Raw genomic sequence first — 25,241 nt, 5'->3', positions numbered from 1 at the left:
GATTTTAGGGGTGGATCTGGGCATGATGGGAGTTGGTAAACCTCAGGAAGTGTAGATGGAGGAAAGGTTAGGTCTATAATAAGAGAAGGCAGCGTAAAGTAACAGTGGAAAAGGGAAACAATAACTCCCACATACAGAGATGTGCAGCATATACAAGGAGAACAACAAAGGGCCCAAGACAGAGCCTTGTGGAACACCATACTTTTGTTAGGTCAGGTAACTTTTCATTTACACACATGAAGTGGTAGTGATGCGGGGCCTAATTTATAAAACTTTGCGTGGTATTTGCGTCAGAAGTGGCGTACGGATGAAACATAGGACGTGCGTACGCACAGAAATATTCTGATTTATAAAACCGTGCGCACGCACATCCTACGCAGTTTTCCCTTAATAAATCACAATCAATTCTAAATGTAGCGCAGCTTTTGTTGCTTCGTGTCACGCCCATAGTTGCCCATAAATAGTCCGTGAAACGCCCACAAGTTAATATTCATCGATTGCGAAATTTTTGCAAACAGAGGAAAACCAAGAAACGTAACTTCACTCAATGTGAAGTAGAAATTATCGTTGGCGAGGTGGAAAAGAGGAGTAAAATGTTGTTTGGAGGGCACAGTGTGGGCATTACTAATGCCAAAAAGGCACTTGAGTGGCAAAAGGTTGCAGACGCCGTTAATGCTGCAGCCTCACAACCTCGGACCGTGGCCGAAAAAAAAAAAATGGTCGGACATCAAAGTCGATGCAAAAAAGCGTGGGTTTTTTTCCTTCCATTTGCCACATCTTCTAAGAGTGCAAGATCAGCCATTGTGCGTCATTACGCATTGTGAAGGCATCATGGCATTTTATTACCATCCATTTGATTGCATCTGACAAGCTACAGATGTGTTATGAGGATGAATTGCATAACATGCCAATATTATTGCAGAACATATTTCACTTTTCTTTTTGCAAATATGTGTTAATTTGCATTTCTGATGTAATCTTCGTTTGATTTTGTTTGTTTTACACTGCAGATCGATCAAACGGGTGTTCGTGTAGGCTGTTAATTGTAAGACTTGCCATTTCTTTTACACAACGGTCTACAGTTTCACACACTTTCACGTGTTTCTTCCATCTGCCGACGGTGTCGCCATTTCTCATTTCACCCGTTTTTGTGCATACGCCTGGGTCAGAGTTTGCGTGAAGGACGTCAAATTTTCCCGTCAAGTTTGGTATAAATACCAATTATTGCATAGAGAGCGGCGTACACCTTCTTTTGTGTGTACGCAACGTTTATAAATTAGGCCCCTGATAGGTAGGATTTAAGCCAGGCCAAAGATTATTAACTCTTTCCCTGCTAGCCACCAACAGCTTTTTTTATATTTTTAACAAAACTTTCATGGCTCCCAGAATATTGTGTGAATATGAATAAAAGAACAGACCCTCTACTTTTGAACTACAACAACAACAAAAAACACTTTATTGTAGCTTCATGCTTTCTTTTTTTTAATCAACACTTGAATGTGGGCGTTTCATAAAAAAAAAGCAACATTTTGAACAAAAAGCTGAGAAAATCACAACGTGCATAAGCAATGCTTTTTTTTGTTGCTTGTTTCTGCTTTTTTGCCTGAATCCAGAGATTCTGTGCTCTCAGATTATATGCGTAATATTTCTGTAAATGTCAGTGAAGCATTGTGTGTGCTTTAATATGTTAGTCAACACATCAAAATTACAAGTAAAAGGTTACAAACCTGGTCCAGTGGTCCAACAGACACCTTGCACACGTTACTGGAGATGAGCTCCCATGCTGAACCCTGAGGATAGCTGGGTGTCAAACCCTGTCTGTACCACAGATTACCTGCACAAACAGACTGAGCTCAGACTCGACTGGAGAGATAACTGCTTTATATGCGGGGTACAATGTTTCCAACAGATTTTTCTGTTTAGTATTTGCAAGTATGCAACGATAGACATTTCACATAACAATCCTGCATTGACGTCATCATGTACTGCAGTGTCTTCTAGTTCCTTGGAAAATAAAGGTTACTCTTCATCCTAATTTGGGTAAAAATGTCCTTTGGCAGACAAATCAAATCTAGGAAGTTAAGACTGATGTTTACGGCTGATATTCATGCATCACATTGGAAAAGGAGCTGTGCTCTGTTTGCATACTTCACATTTTGACAAATGTAGCTGATCATCCAGGTATTCCAAACCATTCATTGAATTGACACACTCATATAATGAAGATAGAGTTATTCAGAGCACATACAGCTTGATTGAATCAAATAACAAAAGAAGTGAGTGGAAACAAGTGTCTCACTGTTCTCATCCACAGCATAAACGGAGGTCCTGCCCACAGACACCTGTTTGAGGATCTGCCTCGGGGGAGACGGGATGTGGTACCAGCACTCGCCTGAGAAATCAAAACATGAGTCATTTAACACAACAGTTTAATTCTGTTAAAGTTGGCATTTTTCTGAAAATAACAAGAATACAGTAACTTAAAAAACAGTATTAAGCACTATTATAGGGGACATTACATTTACATTTAGCAGACGCTTTTGTCCAAAGCGACTTACACATTAGGACTAAATTAAGCGAATCATCGTGAAGAAGCAAAAAACAACGCAAGAAGTGCTCAAAATACGTAGTTCAGCCATTTTTCAGAGGACCTATTATGCCTTTTTTTTCCCCAAAAGTCTTGTTTTTGTTTTCTTCTAGAATAGGTTTTCATACTTAAAAGTTGAAAAAACCCAATTTCTAATATTTGTTACTGTTAGTTATTCTTTATTTTATAGTCCTAAAATATGAGCAAAAAATCTACTAATAATATATTCATATTTTCAATGTAAACTATCAATCCTGCTACCTTTCATATTCCTATTTATACACGTTCAGCATTTTCAAAACAATTTTTTGATTGATTTTTGTTTTTTAGTCAATCATGTCTTAACTTGTAACCACAACTTAAAAAAGTACTTTTTCAAAATGTAACAGGTCTGATTTCAAAGCACACAGTATCACATTCATCACGAGTTGTTGAAATTGGAGAGTATTTGACGTATTGTCGGATGTCAATCATCATTTCCCGGTTGAAATGGGGATTGGGCTGCTTCTTCTCACCAGCTGGATTGAGCGCGGACACAGAGCCCCGGTAGAAGACGGCCCCGTCCCTGGCGATGGCCCACACCTGGTGTCCTCCTCCTATACAGATGGACTTGAAGGGCTGGTCTGTCCCCACGTGGAGCCAGGAGTCGCCCTGTGCCGAGACAGAGTCAGAGGTTAGAGGACACTACAACTCAACATGAGAACAGACAGAGCCATATTCACTCTCTGAATACTGATGTAATAAACTCCCAGACAGCAACATAGTTTCGGCACAGATCCGGCCCACATCTGGCACTTGTTGAATCCAGATGTGGGCCGGATCTGGGCCGACACTACGTTGCTGTCTGGGTTGAGATGAGAGTTTTGTGTCTAATAACTTTATAATCATGTCTACTGTAGTATACTATAGCAGATATATGCATTCTCTTCATACTGTGTGTATGCTCAGTTAAATATTTACAAGGCACACTAAAACTGACTGATACAACCAGGCTTTACTTTACTGGGACTTGCGCCATTGGGGATTTGGGGATTACTTTGGGCCTGATGTTTCTTGAGGTCACCGTTTCAAATGAAATGAAATGTTGGTGAAGTGTTTTGTGTGTGTGTGTGTTTGGTGCTCACAGCCGGGTTCTCTGCAGTGACTCCCAGACGGCACAGCACATCCCCCTTCTCACTGATGGCCCACACAGGAATCTGCTCCAGGCCGCTCTGAGCCACACACGGCAGGACGGTGACGTCACTCAGAGGGATCGGGGGAACCTTCTGCCAGGGGCCCGTGAGGCTGATCTCACACCTCCTGTGACAGACAACAACTCTCCTTTCTTATAACACAGCACAAGTCTGATACACTACAACACAAATCATGCTCTGGTGAACCAGAATAACATAAATAGTCATAATTATGAGATAAAAACTCAAAATTATGACATTCAAAGTCAAAACGATGACATACAAAGTCAAAATGATCACATAAAAAGCAGAAATGATCACATACCAAGTCATTATTATGAAATAAAAAGTCATAATTATGTCATAAATTAGATGCAAAGTCGAAATTATGACAAGTTACTTGAGATTAAAAAGTCAAAAATATGACTCATAATTATACTTTTAACATCATTTCAATTTTTGATCTCATAATTATGTCTTAGTGTCATCGTATTGACTTTTTGATGTAATTATGTCTAATTCATCATTTAGAATTTTTGTTATAATTTCGACTTAATATAATTATGGCTGTCATAATTTTGATATTTGAAGTAAGAATTTAGAATTTTTGTCATAATTTCACTTTATATTTTACAATCATGACTTTATAATTATAACAGTCAGAATTTTTGCCACAATTTTGACATTTTAATGTAATGATTATGACTCTTTAAGTTATAATTCAACTTGGTATGTCATAATTTTGACTTTTTAAATGTCATATAATTTTGACTATAAAGTTATAATTCCGACCTAGCATGTAATAATTTGGAAATTCTAGTCATCATTGTGACTTTTTATCTCATAATGACTAACTATATCATAATTTTGGATGTTTTATGTCATAACTTTGACTTTTTGTCTTAATTTTGACTTTTTAATGTCATATAATTTTGACTTTGAAATTATAATTCTGACCTAGTATATCATAGTTTCGACTTTTTCCCATAATTTTGACTTCATGTCATAGTGACAATAAGTCAATTTCAGATTTTTATGTCATAATTTTGACTTTTTATCTCATAATGACTTAGAATGTCAATTTCGGATTTTTTTGTCACAATTTCGGATTTTTGTCATAATTTTGACTTTTGTGTCATAATTTTGACTTTATCTCATAATGATTTAGTATGTCATAATTTCGACTTTTTATGTCATAATTATGTTTTTCAAAAGCAGTATTTTTTTTTTCTTGTGTGGCAGAAATGGGCTTCCATACAACACTGTGCGAGTTTGTGGTTGAATTTTTTTTTTTGCCTAACATTAGAAAGAAACAGAAATAAAATGTTGCAAAAAATTTTAATGTAAATGCATGTATCAAAATGTTGAAAATCAGCAAAAATGTGAACTCACCGAGCCCACCTTCTGCGCCGCACAAAATCCTTTATTGTCTTATAACCGTGAAAGGTCCTGTATGTACATAAAAAAACATATAATATATTAGTTTGAAATAAAAATGTCTAACTTCCGTTCATTAATATGTCCAAAAATCAACATACACATGGAAATCTGCAGCGTACTGCCAGCCCTCTTTATCTGTCCCTCCTGGGACACTGTAGTCTACGGCCCAATCAGAGACCTGTGAGCACGAGACGTAGAAATCATTCACAGACGATAACTATCCAATCTAAATAATATTGCAAAGACACGTCACGTGCACTGCACTGTAAATGCTACAGGAAGCAGAAGGCTGTGGTTTTGTACCCATGTCCACTGAGGTGAGGGAGTGCTGGTGTTGTCTTTAGTGCACTCTCTCAGACCTGACGAGTCGCTCCACATGTAGCGATCTGTGGGAAGACCCCTGAGGAGGAGAGCACACACTGAGCGTTTGCTTTAAACACACACACATCAGCTCCGTTGCACCACACTCACTTGTCTGTGTATCCCGTCATCGGGTTCCAGCGCTGGTTCTCGTAGATGCACATGCTCCTCACATCGCTTACTTCATTTCCTGAAATCCGACAGATTCAAACATCAGGCAGACGCAACTGTTCTTTCATATGAACACTTGACATGCTGATCTAGACTGAAATGAAAGTACAATTGGGAAAATATTAAGAAAACACTGGTTCACGTTCACCTCAAATTCCATGAATTTTTATGAAAACACTCATAATAGTGTTTTCCTTAAAAAAAAATTAATTAAAAAAATAATCGCAATTTATTCTACATTTACGGAAAATGTAGGTAATATAAACATAAACGTAACATTTTATTGTAATTATACATATATACAGTATATAATACTGTTACAGTATTTCTTAATTGAAACAGTGCTGTTTTCGTATTATTTATATACTATTTATTAATATTTTGAATTTAGCTTTTATTTTTATAATTACATTTAAATTTTAAGTATTGTTAATTTTATGTGCTTTTGTCATTTTTATTCGTTTTTTTGTTGTTTTGTTTAATAAATTGTTTTGATCATTTTACTGGGCAAAATTTCTACGTTTGTTAGGTAAGTTTTAAGTTTAAGTTGTCCCTTTAAAATAGCTATTTTTATTTTATTGCAGCGTTATTTCAATTACCAAAATAATTCCATAATTTAATAGTTTTAGTAATGAAAGGCTGTAGCCCTTATATGGAGATTGTTTGGGCGTGTATTATGTAGATTACTAACCTCAGTCATATGGTTGCTCAACTAGAAAATTGCCAATTCTTTAACATTAGAATAAGGTTAAGAACAAATTTACGGATATATATATTTTTGCATTCTCTCGCAAATGTTTTGCATTCCCATGAGAAACTAATGAAAAGAGGGAATGCAAAAAGTTTTGCGAGCGAACACAAAGTTTCTCAGGGGAACGCAACACATTTACTTATTTTTCGTCTTCTCCCATCTCATATTTTTTTCCACCACCATGTCCCGTCTCTGTACAAACTGATGCGTGTATGCAAGAGTTGTGAATTAGGAGGAACTTTTCTGAGAGAAGTTCTCCAGTGCAATACGAGTAATTAGGGAATGAGGACACAATGATTTGGGAAGGTTCAGTGACTATGTTTTGAATGTAATTCTAACATACTGTGCTGTATATAGCAGGGGTGTAACAATATATAGTGTCACATATATCGCAATACAAAAATGCAACAATATGTATTGTGGATAGTTCATCCAAAATAATCACTGTGTGAGAAAAATTCAAGTTTACAGAGTTTTAGAGCCTGTACGACATTAAACTACTATAATGTTGAATATAATGTATAATAATGCAATGGGGGAGAAATTTTGTCCATATGGGTCCTGATGATGCCAAATGTCTTATGTTACCAGTAAAAAGTGGCCTACATTATTTTAAATATCTAGTCAGTGACAGAGTGCAAGCATATCCGTCTAAAATAATTCTGAATATTGAAAATGAATATTGAAAATGAATATTTTTGGTCACTATTGTCCTGTGCATTGGGTTTCCAGCACCAAGTCCAAGCCTATTCATTTACACCCACAATGTAAACCCAAATTTAGCATTTTATTCAAAAGTAATTTTTTTGTTAACCTTTTATCATATGTCTTGGAGTATCGAAAAAATATCGTATTGTGAGTTAAGTATCGTGATATGTATTGAATCGTGACACAAGGGTATCGTTACACCCCTAGTATATTCTGAATATCCCATCCTGATGCAAGGTTCAGCTTAGACCAGCAAGAACTACATCCTGGTCCAGGCTGGTTTATACTGGTTCGGTACTGGTCTAACTGGTGCTCCGGCAAAACTGTGTCTTTCTAGTTAAGCCGGTTGACCAAGAGAGATTTGCTGGTGAAACCTCATGGGAACATCAGCACACCAGCATCCAAAACACAGCATATGCTCACCCAGATAACAGGGACAACGTTCTCTGAATGTTGGCTAACGTTCTTACAATGTTCTGGCAAAAAGTTATCCAAGTTAGCACAAAAACATTATTATATATTGTTCATGGAATGTTTTTTTCTTGAAGCGTTTTAGTTGGACGTTCATCTAACTTTCGTTGGACGTTACTTTTGAATATACTCTGAACATTCCGAAACATTCTGAAAATCTTTGCAAAATGGAATGTTATCTTTACGTTCACATAAACAAGAAAGTTTTAAACGTTCAGAGGACATTCAAAAAATAACATTCATATAACTTAATGGAAACGTTAGCAAGACATTCTTAGAACATGTATTTGTTTGCTGCCCAGAGAGCAACAGTGTCGGCTCAGATCTGGCCCACATCTGGCACGCGATGAATCCACATGTACCAGATTTGGGCCGGATCTGGGCCGACACTATGGCTGCATTTACACCGCAGGTCTTGATGCCCAATTCCGATTTGCCGATTTGCGATTTTTTTGACGACCTGCTCACATCATCTTTTAAAAGCGACCCTTATCCGATATTTGCATTTACAGTATACACTGCCGAAACAACCCAATGTAGACGTTCTGACCCGGAAAAGGAAGTAAAACAGCGCGATATGCAATGGATGCAGACGCAGACAAAATGATTATCCAGTGTTTTGCTTTCCGCACTATTGTCTATTTTTGCCTGCACTGTCTCTTCACCCCAAAGGCTCAAAAGACATGCAACCTACACATTACTCAATTGTGTTGAGCCTTATTCGTCCTCCATCGCGCCATTAATAAGTCATGTGATCGCAGTTGGTGTCCACCTGAGTTGACGCCCCTTTTTTAATGACATACGACTCGCATTTACTGGGGAATATCCGATTTGTCTGCTTACATGGCAGACGCAAATGCAAGTATCCGATTCATATCAGATTTATTTCCACATATGAGTGAGGCCTGAAGCCGATCTGAGAATATCGGAATCCATGTGCTTTTTTCCTGATTACACATTCGCCGGTCATATCCGATCTGTGCCACATGAGAGGAAAAAAACGGATTTGGGTCACTTGAACCATGCCGTGTAAATGGGGCCTATGTTGCTGTCTGGCTGGACATCAGAACTGGATGTAGGTTAGTGAAAGAGACAGGGTTAGCCGCATGCAGGGTTAGGGTTAGGGTGCATGTTTACCCGGAGCCGATGGTTCCCTGCCGGCCCCTGTGTAGACCCAGGCTGTGTGATCGTGACCGATGCCCCACACCACACCCAGACTGCTAGACTCCACACACAGCAGATGAGCAGGAACCTGCCGCCAGAACCTGAGCCCATAGCAGGTACGCGGACAGACACATGAAGCATGCCAAGCCCAGCAACACACACACATTACAATGACAGACACACATTCACACACACCAAACCAAATCAAACAGTTGGGTGACATGCAAGCTTAAATTATGAAATTATGAAACTTATCAAAACCTAGTGAGCTGCCTATCTGGACGGCAATTTAGGCGTGTTTGGGAGGAACTGACTATTTACTGTTTGCAAATTTGGATGAAATGGAATGTTCACAGAACCAAGAAAAAAGGTTTTAAAACATTTGAAAACTCATTAATTTCACTAATTTCATAAATCAATCTGATTATTAGCGAAATGTTCTTGGAACGTATTTTCATTAGCTGGGATATAGCAAGTAAAATAGCAGCATACCTATAAGTTCACTTTTATAGTTGCAATGCAAAAAAACCCAACTTATATGTAAACTATTGCACTACAAGTATGCTTAAACTTAAAAATATTTCTAAACTCAAAGGGGTTAATTTAGTCCCAAGAACTGTTGAAATAGTAGACTCCGAGTGCACTGATATTAGTGTACTTACTACATAAAGTATACTTGGAAAATATGCTTCAACGTCATTTTACTTTACTTAAAGGGATACTCCACTTTTTTTGGAAATAGGCTCATTTTACAACTCCCCCAGAGTTAAACAGTTGAGTTTTACCGTTTTCGAATCCATTCAGCCGATCTCCGGGTCTGGCGGTACCACTTTTAGCATAGCTTAGCATAGATCATTGACTCGGACAAGACCATTAGCATCTCTCTCAAAAAAATGACCAAAGAGTTTTGATATTTTTCCTATTTAAAACTTGACTCTTCTGTAGTTACATCGTGTACTAAGACCGACGGAAAATGTAAAGTTGCGATCTTCTAGGCTGATATGGCTAGGAACTATACTCTCATTCCTGCGTAATAATCAAGAAACTTTGCTGCCGTACCATGAGTCCAGCAGGCGTAATGATATGACGCAGCGCCTGAAAATAGGTCTAATAGGTTAGACAAACTTAGTCCCGGTCACGTTGGAAGTTACCGAGCTGGGGACTATTTTCAGGCGCTGCGTCATATCATTACGCAAAATATCGAAACTCTTTGGTCATTTTTTTGAGAGAGATGCTAATGGTCCTGTCCGATTCAATGATCTATGCTAAGCTATGCTAAAAGTGGTACCCCCAGACCCGGAGATCGGCTGAATGGGTTCGAAAACGGTAAAACTCAACTGTTTAACTCTGAGGGAGTTGTAAAATGAGCCTATTTCCAAAAATATTGGAGTATCCCTTAAATAAAAACTTGAAGTATAATTAAAATAAAATAATGGTTTTAATGACCAAATGCTACATGTGCCGTACATTGCTGTTTTTATTGTCATACTGTATTGCACACAGTTTTAGTCAAGCATGCTAAGTTGTCCTCTTTCATTATGTAGAGTTTGATTTGTTTCATTGAATAGATTCATGTCAATATACGTTTAGAAACAATGCACTGATTCAAGTCTCTTCACAGAAACCCGTGTGCAATATTGTGTCTTTTAATCGAATATTTGTACTATATTTAATATAGTTAATTGCTTCTGTTCATCACTACGTTTTTGACTCTCTTTTTAGTTATCTTAAGTGTAAATGTATAAGATCAAGTTCATAGTTGTCACCCTCATACATATGTATTCATTCAAAACCCCACAGAACCAGAGAAATATTGCTCTGATTAAGTTATGAATTATATAATCTTATAGTTTCATAAAAATGCATTGCCCTCTTGAATCATTTAAAAAAAAGAAAAATACTATTTTTTTAGTTACTTGTAGTTTAGTGAATTACTTGTTTAAATTTTTTTAGCTTAGCTAGATTCAAAGTAGCTTCCCCAAAACTGCTTATAAGACACCTATGGCCAAACTGAAAGACAGGATTGCACGTAATCCCACAATGCAGTGCGTTGAAAGGAGATGGCAGGCGGAGTGTATAGAAAAGTCGTACATTTATTCATAAAAACCTAGTTCAATCTACTTTAAAATGAACTATTGTGCCCAATATTTGTGTATACTACAAGCTTTCTAGAATATTGTGTTGTTAGCTTAGCAACATGCTAATGCCAAACTCTATAGAAATCAACTGTGAGTCGAGTCTCCTGTGTGCTTTGCTTGAGTGGCATGTGAAGGTGCTGTCGATGTAGAAGACAGCAGACACTGAAGCAGTTAACTAGGTTTAGAACAGAGATATAGACAGACAGATGGGGAGGTTCTTACATGTGATCGCAGGGCAAGTACTGCGCCGGGGCCTCCAGGCTGGGTGACGGCTCATGCACCATGACATCACCTTTACATGTCACAGCCCACAGCGCCTGTTTGGATGGATGGTCTCCAAGACCCCTGGACTCACAACACGACTTGTTCAACAGAGACAGCTGCAAAGATCACACACAAAAACACGCTGTTACTCTTGAAATCTCATTTTCTTTGTGCAAATATATTTCAAATATATATGTTCTACATGAGAAGAACGTATTCGTTGTTAAAGTGTGGCTATTATGCTTTTTTGGATGCAACATGTCATGCAGTGTGTAATATAGCGGTGTGTGAATGAAAAAGGTCTGCAAGACGTTTACTTCGACTCTCAAACAACTGTAGTTGTAGCTGAGGCCTAGAAGAGATTGGTTTGTGATGTCGAGAAGACGCTTTTTTCTGCACTGCCAAAGAAAATCCATTTTTATGTACTTCCAAAGGTTGAGGACCCGCGCTCAAATTGATAAGGAAAAACAAACGCCATTTTTACTGTTCGTATCACTGTGTATCAACTGCTGAAGAAGATCCAGAGCTGAAATTCAGATATAGTAATGGACACACACTGTACCACGCGGTATTAAAGAGACGAGCTGTTTTAATAATGGGTCCAAGTAAAGTCGTTTACAAATGTGTCCACTGCAGCTCGGTATACGCAACAATTGAATATATTAGAAGACATGTTAGTCATAAGAGTTTAATAGTAAAAATATAGCATATCAACAGTGATCAGCAATAATGATAAGCCTAATTCTCACAATAAAAATAATACCGTCATAGATCATAACACAGTCTCGGAGGGTCACCTGCCCAATCAGAGCAGAGTAGACCAATCACAACAGACTGGGTCACCTGACCAATCAGAGCAGAGTAGACCAATCACAACAGACTTGGTCATCTGACCAATCAGAGCAGAGTAGACCAATCACAACAGACTGGGTCACCTGACCAATCAGAGCAGAGTAGACCAATCACAACAGACTGGGTCACCTGACCAATCAGAGCAGAGTAGACCAATCACAACAGACTGGGTCATCTGACCAATCACAACAGAGGAGGCTCTCAGGAAGGAGAGGTTTAGAGAGACTGAATCCTTTATCAAACCATTTCAGACTCTGTGATGCTGCAATGTCTCTTATAATGTGTTTTTTGACCCTGCATGTAAACCTATTGTAGAAAACCTCCAAAACAAAATTATGAACCTTTAAAATAGCATAATGGGGCACTTTAAAGAAGATTATGCAAATACAGGATCATGGCTGGTAAGATTGTATGCATTTTGGACCCTGTGTGTGTTTTATGTCATAGAGATCCTTTCTTATCCAAATGTGCTGATCATAAGGGCTTTTTACCCAGGTACTGAAGTCTTGTTGCGACGGAGTTGCCAGTAAGATGGGGCTTCTCTGCCTGGTCCTCTCTGCTGTGTACACCGCCACAGTGTACAGAGAGTCCCTCAACACGGGCACCAGGGCCGTCACCTCCTTTATCACAGCATACAGATACTGACACACACACATCAGGACAATCATGGGATTAAATTACAGTCTCATATCTTCAACAACACAAACAAAATTGTGATCTTCATTTGTAATGACATTCACTGAAAGAGTCCACAAACTGTCATAATAAAATTTTGCTTTTGAACTCTTCTTTTAAAAATGTAGTCAACATGTGTCTGTTGATATACTACACACCCATGTGAAAAAGAAGTGCATTTAACTTTACTGAATTGTAGTGTACTTCAAATCTTTAATGTTTCATTGAAAAAAAAAAATTAAAAAAAAATTAATAATAATAATAATAATACTTGCAGATAAAATGAATGAAATAAAAGCCACTTTAGTGCACTTTAAGTGAGTACACATTTGTGACACATTTGTTTACACACTTTACTCTCTGGTGCTCTTCTGTCATTTTTGACTGAAATATTTTACGTTTACTTAAAAAAAAAAAATGTACATGATCGGAATGGTACAAAACTTGCTAAAGGTTTTGCCACTTGCCATGTAAACACACAAAAAAAATTTATGGATATTATTTGAAAAGGTTAAATGGTCCTGAAAAAAAATAGTCACACTTGTGCTCCTCGCAGTAAAAAATGACGGCATTGGAAATGAATGGGAGACGAATTTCATCTAGTGGAGACGTTTGGTACTGCGGCCTAACTAAATCTGACTGAAAGCAAATTTTTTGAGATATCAAGCTCAAATTTGGTAAACAACTTGTTTAGATTTATGGCTTTGATTTTCTTGCAGCTTTAGAGTAAAATGTGTTATTGAAAATATATATTTTATATAAAAAATTTTAATAGTATTTTTGTGCATTTTTAATATCAATAAACGTACATTTTTTAAAAACCTTTTTCACTCCAGCAATAATTTGCCAAGTGTCGTTTTTAAAAAGTGATCAAACTCAAGTCTGTGCTCTAAAGCATTCAAGATTTATGACAGTTTAAGTTGGAAATGTAATTTTCAGGTCTATGCTCGAAAAGTGAATAAATGGATTTTAAATACAATGTAAATATAATGTAGTACCATAAAATCCCCTAAAAATACAAAATATTAAATAAAAAAACATGGTTCCACTTTATTTCGAGTCCACTTTAGACATTCTACTAACTATAAGTAACTTTGCAACTACATGTCAACTAACTCTCATTAGAGTATTAGTAGACTGTTAGGTTATGGTTAGGTGTTAGGGTTCGGGTTAGGAGAATAAGTTGACTTGTAGTTGCCAAGTTACTTACAGTCAGCAGAATATCTGTTGGGGGAGCATCAAAATAAAGTGTTAGCATACAGTCTACTAATACTCTAATGCCAGTTAGTTGACATGTAGTTGCAAAGTTACTTATAGTTAGTAGAATGTATAAATTGGACTATCGAAATAAAGTGTTACCAAAAACTTTATCAAACTAAAATATAGACATGCGATGAGCACCAGAGGCAGACTTTAAAAAAGTGCACTTTGTAGTAATAATAAGGGGACAAGGGCAAGGTGTGTTACCTTCTTCTCCAGGTGTTGAGTGTAATAGAGGTAAAGTATGTCTCCTGTCTGAGCTCCGGCACCGGTGACCTGCTCCAGTGTCACGCTGACATCCTCCCACTCATGAGGAGGCCAGTCCCTCCACCAACACATACGACCTGTCGTCACACGCACGGACTGACACACACACACACACACACACACACACACACACACAGGGAGCATGATTTGAGATCCACCATTGACTTTGTCTCTCATGTGCCGCTCACAGTGCAGTACCTTCTCCACGGCGGCTCCTGGTTCTGTGTGTGGAGCACCGAGGGCAGGGGTGATGGCTGGAGAGAGCGGATCTGAGAGAATCAAACACAGTAGAGATTTGCTTTTATATCACCAAACCTCCCTGCCAATTTCTTTTATTTAAATTTTTTTTTGATATATAATTGAGGGAGTGACATCATTCACCCTGTTTACACTTACACTACCGTTCAAAAGATTATTTAATGTTTTGGAAGACGTCTCTTATGCTCAACAAAGATGCATTTGTTTGATCAAAAATACTTAAAAAACAGTAATATTGTGAAATATTATAAAAAAATAAAAAATAAAGTTTTCTATTGTAATGTATTTTCAAATGTCATTTATTCCTGTGATCAAAGCTGAATTTTCAGCATCATTACTCCAGTCTTCAGTGTCACATGATCCTTCAGAAATCATTCTGATATGATGATTTGATGCTTATTATAAATGTTGAAAGCAGCAATATTTCTGTGGAAACCAGGATAATTTTTTTTTCAGGATTCTTTGATGAATAGAAAGTAAAAAAATAAAATATATATATAAAAAAAACATTTCTTTGAAATAGAAAGCTTTTGTAACATTATAAATCTTTACTACCACTTTTGATCAGTCTGATGCATTCCCAGACAGCAACATAGTGTCGGCCCAGATCCGGCGGCCCCTATCTGGTACAAACGCGTGCCAGATGTAGCCCGAATCTGGGCTGACACTAATGCTGAATAAAATCATTTCTTTCATAAAATTTTAATGGGGATGTGCATTGTCCCTGGTAAGCTCAGAATTAAAAACAGATCTTAAATGTTCAACCAATTTTGACCGTGAATGTTGTGCAGTGTGATGATTTTTTACTAGTCAAGGCCATTACTAACCATTTCTGCAATGGCCTTTATCCCCAAAACATTATGAATATAAAATTAAGCCATTCAAATCGAATGTCAAATTCCTTATCTCTCATGTCTATTTCATGTTCATATTCAAATGTGGCACATGATCGATTATAAGACGCATGAGAACCATTAAGATGGCATCATTAATGTCACACGTTTTGATGTGGCATTCTTGAATATATGCCATTGTGAAACTGAATATAGTGTATGTGTTGAATAAACTGCTTTTATGATACTTTTAAGTTGTCTTTAATCTTGGCAGCCTCGGTCAATTCAGACATTTGCACATTCTGACAAACCGGTTACACTTTACTTAAAGCCTTTATATATATACAACGCATTATAAAAGTATTAATTATGCCATGTGATGCATTGTATGATCTCATGAATCGCAAGTGTAATGCATTAAAACAACCAATTTCAAAAGTAACAAGAATTCTGCAAATATTAAAATGCATTTGAACTTTGGTTACAATTATTTATGAGAAGCTATAACGCGCTGGCCAACATCAGTACCTATAATGCATTATACATAGAGGCTTCAAGTAAAGTGTTGGGAATGACATGAGGGTGAGTAAATGATGAACTATCCCTTTAACTGGGTTGCACCTGAGGTGTAAAACCAGTCGACATGTGATCTGGAATGGATGTCACATCCTCCACCGGTTACCCAGGCCCAGGGCGGCGTGTCCTCCTGCTCTACCGTGTTGTGCTGGAGCTCGATGGGATACGTGGCCACTGAGCTCCTGGGAACCGAGGCCTTCATCTCCTCCAGGTCTACATTGCTCCATGGTGTCGGGGTCGGGGTCGGGACAGGGGAACCGGACTCTTGGCCGGTCACCTGGTCTCCCTCAGGTACATTGGGAGGCACTGTTGGGTCGAGTAGTGGAGCAGAGCGATCCGACACCAGCGCAGAGATAAAGCTGTCACTCGTGATCTTGGGAACACGTGGCTTCGGGATGTCCGTGTCATCACAGCCCAGAACGGATCCCTGGGAAGGAGCGGTGACATCACCACCGAACACACCGGCATCACCTTGCACACGGACACTGGGAAAGACACAGAGCCATTCAGAGCACTGACAGGCACAGCACCATCTGCTGGATGGACGTGAAACATAAGGATCCTGCTGGACTAGAGCCCCATCAATAAAGCTCAAGTTACCCTTCATACACACCGAAACCTCTGGATCCTATTTAAATAGGCCATGTCGGGAATCACTGTTCTGTACAGTGTTTTTCCACTACCTGGAATGATTTATACTTTTGCTGCTTTCAAGCTGGGCCGACACTGCGACCCATGACCTTCCGGTGACCTCTGTGTCTGTCAAGCCATGACGAAAATACACGGTCCGGTCATCGCTGCCAACACCCCAAACCTGCGTCACAGAAAAACACACATAAAATATAGATTATATACAGTACAGGCCAAATGTTTGGACACATTACTATTTTTAATGTTTTTGAAAGAAGTTTCTTCTGCTCATCAAGCCTGCATTTATTTGATCAAAAATACAGATTTTTTTTTTTATATATTGTGATATATTATTACAATTTAAAATATTTGGTTTTCAATTTATTATACTTTAAATTATCATTTATTTCTGTGATGCAAAGCTGAATTTTCAGGATCATTACTCCAGTCTATCACATGATCCTTTAGAAATCATTCTAATATGATGATTCATTATCAAAGTTGGAAACAGTTCTGCTGCTTAATATTTTTTCATAACCTGTGATACTTTTTTAAGATACTTTGATGAATAAAAAGTAAAAAAAAAAGAAAGAAGCAAATGTTTTAAAAATAGATATATTTTGTAACAACAATATACACTATGCTACTGGTCAGTCATTTGTTTTTTCTTTTTTTTTGAAATAAATCAATACTTTTATTCAGCAAGGATGTGTTAAATTGATAAAAAGTGATAGTAAAGAAGATTTATATTATTAGAAAATATTTTTTTATTTTGAATAAATGCAGTTCTTTTTAACCTTTTATTCATCAAATATATTAGGCAGCAGAACTGTGTCCAACACTCATAATAAATCAGAATATTAGAATGATTTCTAAAGGATCATGTGATAGACTGGAGTAATGATCCTGAAAATTCAGCTTTGCATCACAGAAATAAATGATAATTTAAAGTATAATAAATTGAAAACCAATTATTTTAAATTGTAATAATAAATCACAATATTACATTTTTTTCTGTATTTTTGATCAAATAAATGCAGGCTTGATGAGCAGAAGAAACTTCTTTCAAAAACATTAAAAACAGTAATGTGTCCAAACTTTTGGCCAGTACTGTATATATGCATCACATCACATCAACAGCAGTCTCTTTTCTGTGTCTTTTACATATCTTCTTCAATCTGAGATATCAAAACATTTGGGACAAAATCACTCCGTTTGAGTGATTTCTCATGTATCCTCTAAACGTTAAAAGTTTCCTTAAAAGCCTCTATTTTAGTAACTTCACACTGATTCACACGCTTAGATTCACACAAAGCTTTTGAATGGCCGTGTTTACATTGGAAGTTCGGAGCGGGTCTGACAACTGAATATTATGGTTATTATAAATATACGATCGCAGAATGCTTGATCGACCCACCTCAATAATACACGATATAATAAAATCAACTGCATTATAATGAAGTTGGCATCAGAAAATCATCATGTTATGAGACAATCTTCTAATCTTTTCTTTTTATGTGCTGACATAGCTCTCATAGACAGGACAATGTTTCTGATTAAGTCAAATTGAGGAACAGGTTCAAAATATGAGCGTCGCATCTGAGCTGAACACACGGTCCAAGCGGTTAGTAATGAAATGTGAAGTATGGAATGGCGGAGTGCGGCCAAACTCAAATTAGACGCTCCCATATGGCTGTGCGCGGGTGAAAGAATTGGAGGTGTATATATATGGCTGGGCTGAGCCAGGCGGTCTAAGGGTCAAGTTACAGAGAGAGAGAGAGAGAGAGAGATGCAGAGAGAAGGTTTGCATCGCTTGCAAACTCCACACTGAGACTCAGTGGCTCTAGTAATCAACACCCACGGACACCCAACTCCACCAGACCTTACATTCCTGTCCTGGCAGGAAGGAGGAGCCAGTGTGAGCTGGAGAAGCTGATTGGACGATGGGTGTTTGTGCGTATAAACATGGACAGTGAATACAGTCGGGCTTTTGTGCTGTGTGCACATATTGGTCAGAGGATCTAATGATGGTTAATCCTCGAAGCTTCATGTGAGAACAGGAGTGTAATCAGAGCTGTCTGCCCCCCCTCCTCCCGGCCCACAGCAGATGGGCGTCCCCCAAGGGCAAGTACTGGGACCCTTAGAGTTGTCCACACAGGAGAAAATGATTATTACAATATCACCAGATGAAATATGATATCAGCAACAGTGATTAAAGCATGGTGTGAGTGCAATGAACTCTACCCAGATTGATTCATCGCTTGTTAGTGAAGTTTGCAAAGGAAAAGATCACTAATATTATCGCTGAATCTAACGGCAAATGATTTGAACAAACCCAGAACCCTAACTATTAAACTTATCTTGCCCTGCACCTTTTGCACTACAGATAAGATGATACCTCAAATCATGATGTGGCTTGCTGAGATTACTTTTCTAAGTGATATGACTTTTGATTTTCACCTGGTGGACAGTGACATCACATCCTGTTTTTGGTTCGTTTGGTTGTCTTTGGTCCGTGTTGCAATCTTATATCAGTCAAACATCACCAGAGTTTATCCCAAAACGAAGAACGAAAAAGGACTTCACAGTGAGTATATCGGAGCCTTAACAGAGCAATCGTCAGGGTTCGTTTTTAAATCGAACCAAACAAGCCAAGTGTGAACACAGCCTTAAAGTCCCCCTGTATATATTTGGCAATAATTGTATCCCTTAAAACTCATCTTTGATCACCAAAATGACATATTTAAACGTTTTTTTTCCTTGAAAAAAATTCTTCATGTCTTAAAATGGCTTGAATGTAACCACACCTTTGCCTCATTTAGTATACGCGGTTCTATGAATATGCAAATGAGCCCCGCCTCCACTCACTCACACCAGCTCAGAGATCCACTGGTTGACGATCACACGTTGATCTGATTGGTTACAAGGTAGTTTGTGACGTCAGAAACACCAGCGATTTCAAACCGTGTTTTTGAGACTGTCTTTGGTTCACTGCAGTTTTAAGGAGAAAATACTCAGCAATGGTGTCGACTTATGAATTTGCACATGTTTTGTCTTAAAGCATATTAAAAACACCACATAGACATATAAACAACATTAAAAGCTTGATTTTCACCACAGGGGGACTTTAAGGCCCCCCAATGTCAAAGACAAAATTGAAAGGCCCCTTTACATGATGTCAGTTTACATGTTTACATGTTACAGTATACGGACCACCTGGCAGAAAACTGCTCTACAGCGAGTGTGTTTATTGTTAGACAGTATGGCAGTATAATATGATACTCCACTCATCTCACCTGGTCACTGGGCCCCACGCTGAGCATCACCATCTCTCCACCAATGCTGATCCAGCCTGAGCCAGTGGGATTGTGGGAATTCACACCCCTCCTGAACCAGACCTTTCACACACACATACACACACACACACTGAACTCTTTATGCAACAATAAACATTTCAGTAATATGCTACACTGTCACATGACGAGGCATCCAGGTATCATCTTGGCCATTTTTACTCCATTTTTAGATGAAAATGGACAGTGAAGTTGCACAATTACAGAATTTTTTTAATTTCTTACAGTAATCCTTTAAATTAATAGCACTAAATGAATGTGCAAAACCCATAGCCGTAATATTAATGTCAAGGCGAAGCAGTGTACAGAGCATTAAATATCGTCTTACTTTGTTGTCCTTAGTAACGGCCCAAACGACACCGACGCCCACTGCAACATGAACGGCTCCTTTCTGACTTGGAGACTCAACTAGATCCCACGATGAGCCTGAAAACATGCAAACCTCTCCGTTGAAGATTAGACTTCAACACAGATGCTCGACATACCCTTGTGTAAAAGAAGTACACCTCAGCATACTTTTAAACAGAGTACTTATTATGGAAATAATATACTTTAAAAGAATGTAGGTAAGTGCAAACTGAATTAATTAGCTGAACTCAATAGTGTTTTTCTGACCCACTTAAGTAGGAATTAAACACATCTTTACATGTAATTTCATATTTCTATTATCTTTGAAATACGGTTAAAGTTACTGCTGAATGTACTGACAAACATTTATGATAAACTCAATTATACTCATGTCGTTTCTATGAGAACTTTTATGTCATGTATTTAAATATATTTATAATTATATAATGAAGTTGCAATTAAGTTTTAATGTATAATTGAATAACACACTACAGTTAAAGTTAAAATTATAATCAAGTACTTCACATGTGATTTAGTGTGTTGGTCAACACATCAAAATAAGTGCACTTCTTTTGTGCATGACACATTTTCAAAACATAATGACATAAAAAAAAATGTGACATTATTACAAAGTGCACATAAGTCTACATAAGTGTGTTAAGAAACAGTCATGAAAGCGTCTCTCTTCAAGTGGCCTTTTATTTCATTACTATTATATTATCTGCAAGTAGTTTTTAAAAATATACTTTTAGGATTTGAAGTACACTACAAGTGCACATCCAAAACAATTGAGCACACTTCTTTTTCACGAGTGTTGTTTAAGGCACAGTTGACCTCAAACGAGTCTGGACTATTAAGCTACACTAAAAGTTTCTGTATTATGTTAGGTTTCAATAGATGCACTACAAAACAAAGACAAAAAGTACTGAGACACTTTGCAGTTGTCAAGCATTAGTTGATCATGTTGATAATTAATGTGATCCTCGACACCTGTGTGAAATTTAGGACTGACTTCATACGTCCATTAAAAATCACCAGCTGATTCAAAGACAATGGGCCCTATTTTAACGATCTGAAACGCAAGTGTCAAAGGCGAAACGCAAGTAACTTTGTGGGCGGGTCTTGGGCGCTGTTGCTATTATACCGGCGGGATAAATGACTCTTGCGCCCGACGCAAATCTAAAATGGGTTGGTCTGAAGTAGCTTCATTATTCATAGGTGTGGTTTGGGCGTAACGTGAAATAAACCAATCAGAGTGACATCTCACATTCCCTTTAAAAGCAGGCGCGCTTGTTTCATGGCGGATTGCTATTTTAACGGCGGATTTGCCAGGCGCACGCCAGGAGCGGTTCACAGCCGAGGAGACCGACGTTCTCGTCAGGGCCGTAAAAGACAGAGAAGTTACATTGTATGGGGATGGAGAAACCCACCCAAATTAGCTTCAGTTAAACAGGCGTATAATAATTTGGGTAAATGTGTAAGCTAGATTTATGCCTATTTTTTCACATCTTCATGGACACAACAATGATTTCCCTCGTGTGGTAATATTTTTCCTTGTAATTATGAATGGTTTGCAAAAATGAGAACTGCTGCGTTTGTGTAGATGAGAGAAGCAAAGTGTATGCGCGTTGTGCACACGCTACATTATGGCCAAGCATGCGCCCTTAAAATAGCATCTGAATAACAATTGTTTTCTGAAACTGCAAAATAGCACCAGGGAACGTTTGCGCTGGGAACACGCCTCCTCTTTTCGCTGAACCGCCACCGGGAGCGCAAGTTCATTCCCTAATTTACTGACGTGCGGATTTCACATGTTTGTCTGCAATGACATTCAAACATTTTTAAGTGTGGCGCAAGTGTCTTACATGCTCTTTAGGGCCTCTGTGTGTTCATACCTCTTTCATGCTATTGACATGACCGTGACCATGATCACAGTTTGACTGTAAATAGATGTCATTCAAAACGTGTACTGTATGTTCTGCATTCTCTAAGTGTGAATTCAAAGGACAGGAATAAATCTGTTAGTGTCGGACCTTTAGGACAGTCTTTACTGATGCCCGTCCTGGCCAGCAGTTGTCCATCCCAGAGAACGGCCCAAAGCAGGTCTTTCGGGCCGGCGCTGACCTGTGCCACCTCTCGGGGAACCTGGACGGGCTCCCATCGTGTCCCCTCCGGGTTCTGCTGCCTGATGCCTGTGCGGGACCACAGCTGTGTAGAGATAACACACACACACACACACACACACCTGAGATCTGTATGGTGGCAGGAATAGAATTTTAACACATCATAAACATGACAAAACATTCAGCGAGTGCTTAAATTAACCACTAGGCTGGGAAATTGTTCAGATTCTTGTGAGCAAGTGGTTAATCCATAAGGAGGTGTTGGCTGAGCTCAAAATATAAAGGGGATGTCACAGAAGAGCAGTGAGCTCTAGTGGTCACAAAACTGCCCTGCAACTGCAAACAGGTGAACACTGTTTACACGACACCCTTTTCAACTGAAAACGTAAAACTTTTTATGCGTTTTGGCCGTTCGTTCACACGACAACGGCACTTTGGCTGGCTGAAAACGCAAACTTTTGAAAACGGGTTTCAAACGGTAACGTACGTTTACGTGACAACGATATGCTTAAAACGGAGACGTTTTTCCTTTGAGTTTTTCGAGTACAGACATTGTCAAAACGATCCCCATTCACACGGATCCGCGTAAACGACTAAAAACTGTGTATTCTGCTGCCAGGCCAGTAGATGGTGATGAAACACTATAGACTGAACTCGTAATACGCATGTGCATGGCGTCATCGTCTTCAGAGATTTGCGTTTTTGTTGTTTACACGGAGACTGTTTTCAAAAACTTGCACTTTGAAAACTATTTCAAAAGTTCGCGTCTTCAGGCACCCAAAACGCCATTTTCTTGTAAACGAATGGCCAAAACAAATAAAAAGTCTTCAGTTTTTAGTTGAAAACAGTGTCGTGTAAACAACAAAAACGTGAATCTCTGAAGACGATGACGTCATGCACATGTCTATTACGTGTTCAGTCTATAGTGTTTCAGCACCATCTACTGGCCTGGCAGCAGAATACAGCGTTTTTAGTCGTTTTGCTGATCCGTGTGAATGGGGATCGTTTTGAAAATGGTGTCGTCTGTGCGTGGAATACTCAAAGGAAAAACTCAGTTTTAAGCATATCGTTGTCTTGAAGACAACCCTCAAACTAGTATAAATCATTTCTGTTGATTGATATAAAGCCGAGATAAAAACAACATACAATATTAGATGAAAAACTAAAACAAAATAAACTTAAATTAGAAATATTGCTCTGGCAACTGACTGAAATAATGTTTCAGTTTCAGCAATAAAATTACTAAAACAAAAACTGAAAAAGATAAATAAATAAATATATTTAATATTTTAATTGGCTTTATTATTAAATAAATTTAAGTTTTATAGAAATATTTAAAAAACAATTAAATCACAAAAAGCACAAGAAAATGACTAAAACTTAAACTGTATTAATAAACACTATAACAGCAGATCAACACTACTAAAGCAACAGCCTTTGCACCCACTGAATCACAGAACAGGACAGCAGCGACCTCTAGTGGTCAGACATCTGCAATGCAACCACAACAGCATCACTGATTAAAGAGTTGTGGTAACACTTTAGTTTAGGATCCAATTCTGCTGCTTATTTTTTAGGTTAATATATTGTAAAATGTATTTTATTCCTCTGATCAAAGCTGTAATTTCAGCATCATTACTCCAGTTCATTCATGATCCTTCAGAAATCATTCTAATATGATGATTTGATGCTCAAGAAACATATCTGATTATTATCAGTGTTTAAAACAGTTGTTTTGCTTCTTATTTCTGTAATGAGTAGAAAGTAAAAAACAGCATTTATTGGAAATAGAAATCTTCTGTAACATTATAAATGTCACTTTTTTTATTAAATCAATGTGTTCTTGCTGAATAAAAGTATTAATTTCTTTCCCCCCCAAAAAAACTAAACCCTTACTGACCTCAGACTTTTGAATGGTAGTGTATATAGTATAGTTATGTACATTATATTCTGTGCAGTCAAAAACATTGCACATAACTTGTGTTAAACCAGGCATATTCCTTTGCACAAACCTTCCCTTGTTGGGACACGGCCCACAGGTGAATGTGCTTCTCAGGGCTCATGTCCCAGCCTCCACAGCTGAGGTCAATGAAGGGCTCGGGCGGAGGTCTGCCCCGGTCCAGAGGAACCTGCACCAAAAACACACATTCTCAATGTGACATGGGTGTTAAATATAGAGCATTAGATAACATAAGACTGTGACCCTGGACCACAAAACCAGTCACATGGGCCATTTTTTTTAAATTGAGATTTATACATCACCTGAAAGCTGAATAAATAAGCTTTCCATTGATGTATGGTTTGTTAGGATAGGGATAGAGATACAACATTTGAAAATCTGGAATCTGAGGGTGCAAAAAAATCTAAACATTGAGAAAATCTCCTTTAAAGTTGTCCATTTATGTTGGCGATTGTGCTGCACTCACTCACTCACATACATGTTTTATATATTTACGGTAGGAAATTTACTAAATATCTTCATGGAACATGATCTTTACTTAATATCCTAATGATTTTTGGCATAAAAGAAAAATCTATAATTTTGACCCATACAATGTATCGTTGGCTATTGCCACAAATATACCCGTGCGACATGTGACTGGTTTTGTGATCCAGGGTCACGATTGGTTGTAGTAAGGCTGATCATTGGCTGTTTAACATTGAAGTAACTACAATTGATAGATTATACCTTGGCCCATGATCCCAGTGCTTTATATCTCCTGTAGCGAAGCCATCGCCTGCGACGGACACATGAATTCCACTTCTTGTCTTTGCTGAAGGATGCGGGGAAGTCCACTGCATACTCCCAGCCCTGACAGCACAGGAGGAGGTTAGTGCTG

General features: G+C 38.0%; 1 protein-coding gene across 2 annotated transcripts in view; it reads right to left on the bottom strand.

Annotated features, from left to right (window-relative positions):
• tecpr1b (tectonin beta-propeller repeat containing 1b) overlaps window positions 1–25,241 on the bottom strand; it is a 33,802-nt gene that overhangs the window by 2,641 nt on the left and 5,920 nt on the right. For both annotated transcript variants that reach the window (XM_082185141.1, XM_082185142.1), the window contains 20 exons: window positions 25,091–25,213; window positions 24,414–24,530; window positions 22,312–22,486; window positions 20,259–20,356; window positions 19,874–19,975; window positions 16,631–16,761; window positions 15,993–16,432; window positions 14,479–14,549; window positions 14,221–14,376; window positions 12,570–12,719; window positions 11,185–11,342; window positions 8,798–8,925; window positions 5,671–5,749; window positions 5,503–5,599; window positions 5,298–5,377; window positions 5,152–5,208; window positions 3,712–3,886; window positions 3,103–3,238; window positions 2,300–2,392; window positions 1,728–1,834 (listed from right to left, as the gene is read on the bottom strand). In XM_082185141.1, coding sequence (XP_082041267.1) covers window positions 1,728–1,834; window positions 2,300–2,392; window positions 3,103–3,238; window positions 3,712–3,886; window positions 5,152–5,208; window positions 5,298–5,377; window positions 5,503–5,599; window positions 5,671–5,749; window positions 8,798–8,925; window positions 11,185–11,342; window positions 12,570–12,719; window positions 14,221–14,376; window positions 14,479–14,549; window positions 15,993–16,432; window positions 16,631–16,761; window positions 19,874–19,975; window positions 20,259–20,356; window positions 22,312–22,486; window positions 24,414–24,530; window positions 25,091–25,213 — 2,673 coding nt within the window. The remainder of the gene's footprint in view (window positions 1–1,727; window positions 1,835–2,299; window positions 2,393–3,102; window positions 3,239–3,711; window positions 3,887–5,151; window positions 5,209–5,297; window positions 5,378–5,502; window positions 5,600–5,670; window positions 5,750–8,797; window positions 8,926–11,184; window positions 11,343–12,569; window positions 12,720–14,220; window positions 14,377–14,478; window positions 14,550–15,992; window positions 16,433–16,630; window positions 16,762–19,873; window positions 19,976–20,258; window positions 20,357–22,311; window positions 22,487–24,413; window positions 24,531–25,090; window positions 25,214–25,241) is intronic.

The sequence above is a fragment of the Leuciscus leuciscus genome (genome assembly GCF_965113295.1).
Source record: "Leuciscus leuciscus genome assembly, chromosome: 1".
In the NCBI taxonomy this organism is placed as follows: Eukaryota; Metazoa; Chordata; class Actinopteri; order Cypriniformes; family Leuciscidae; genus Leuciscus; species Leuciscus leuciscus.
This window is presented reverse-complemented; position numbering and strand designations above follow the sequence as displayed.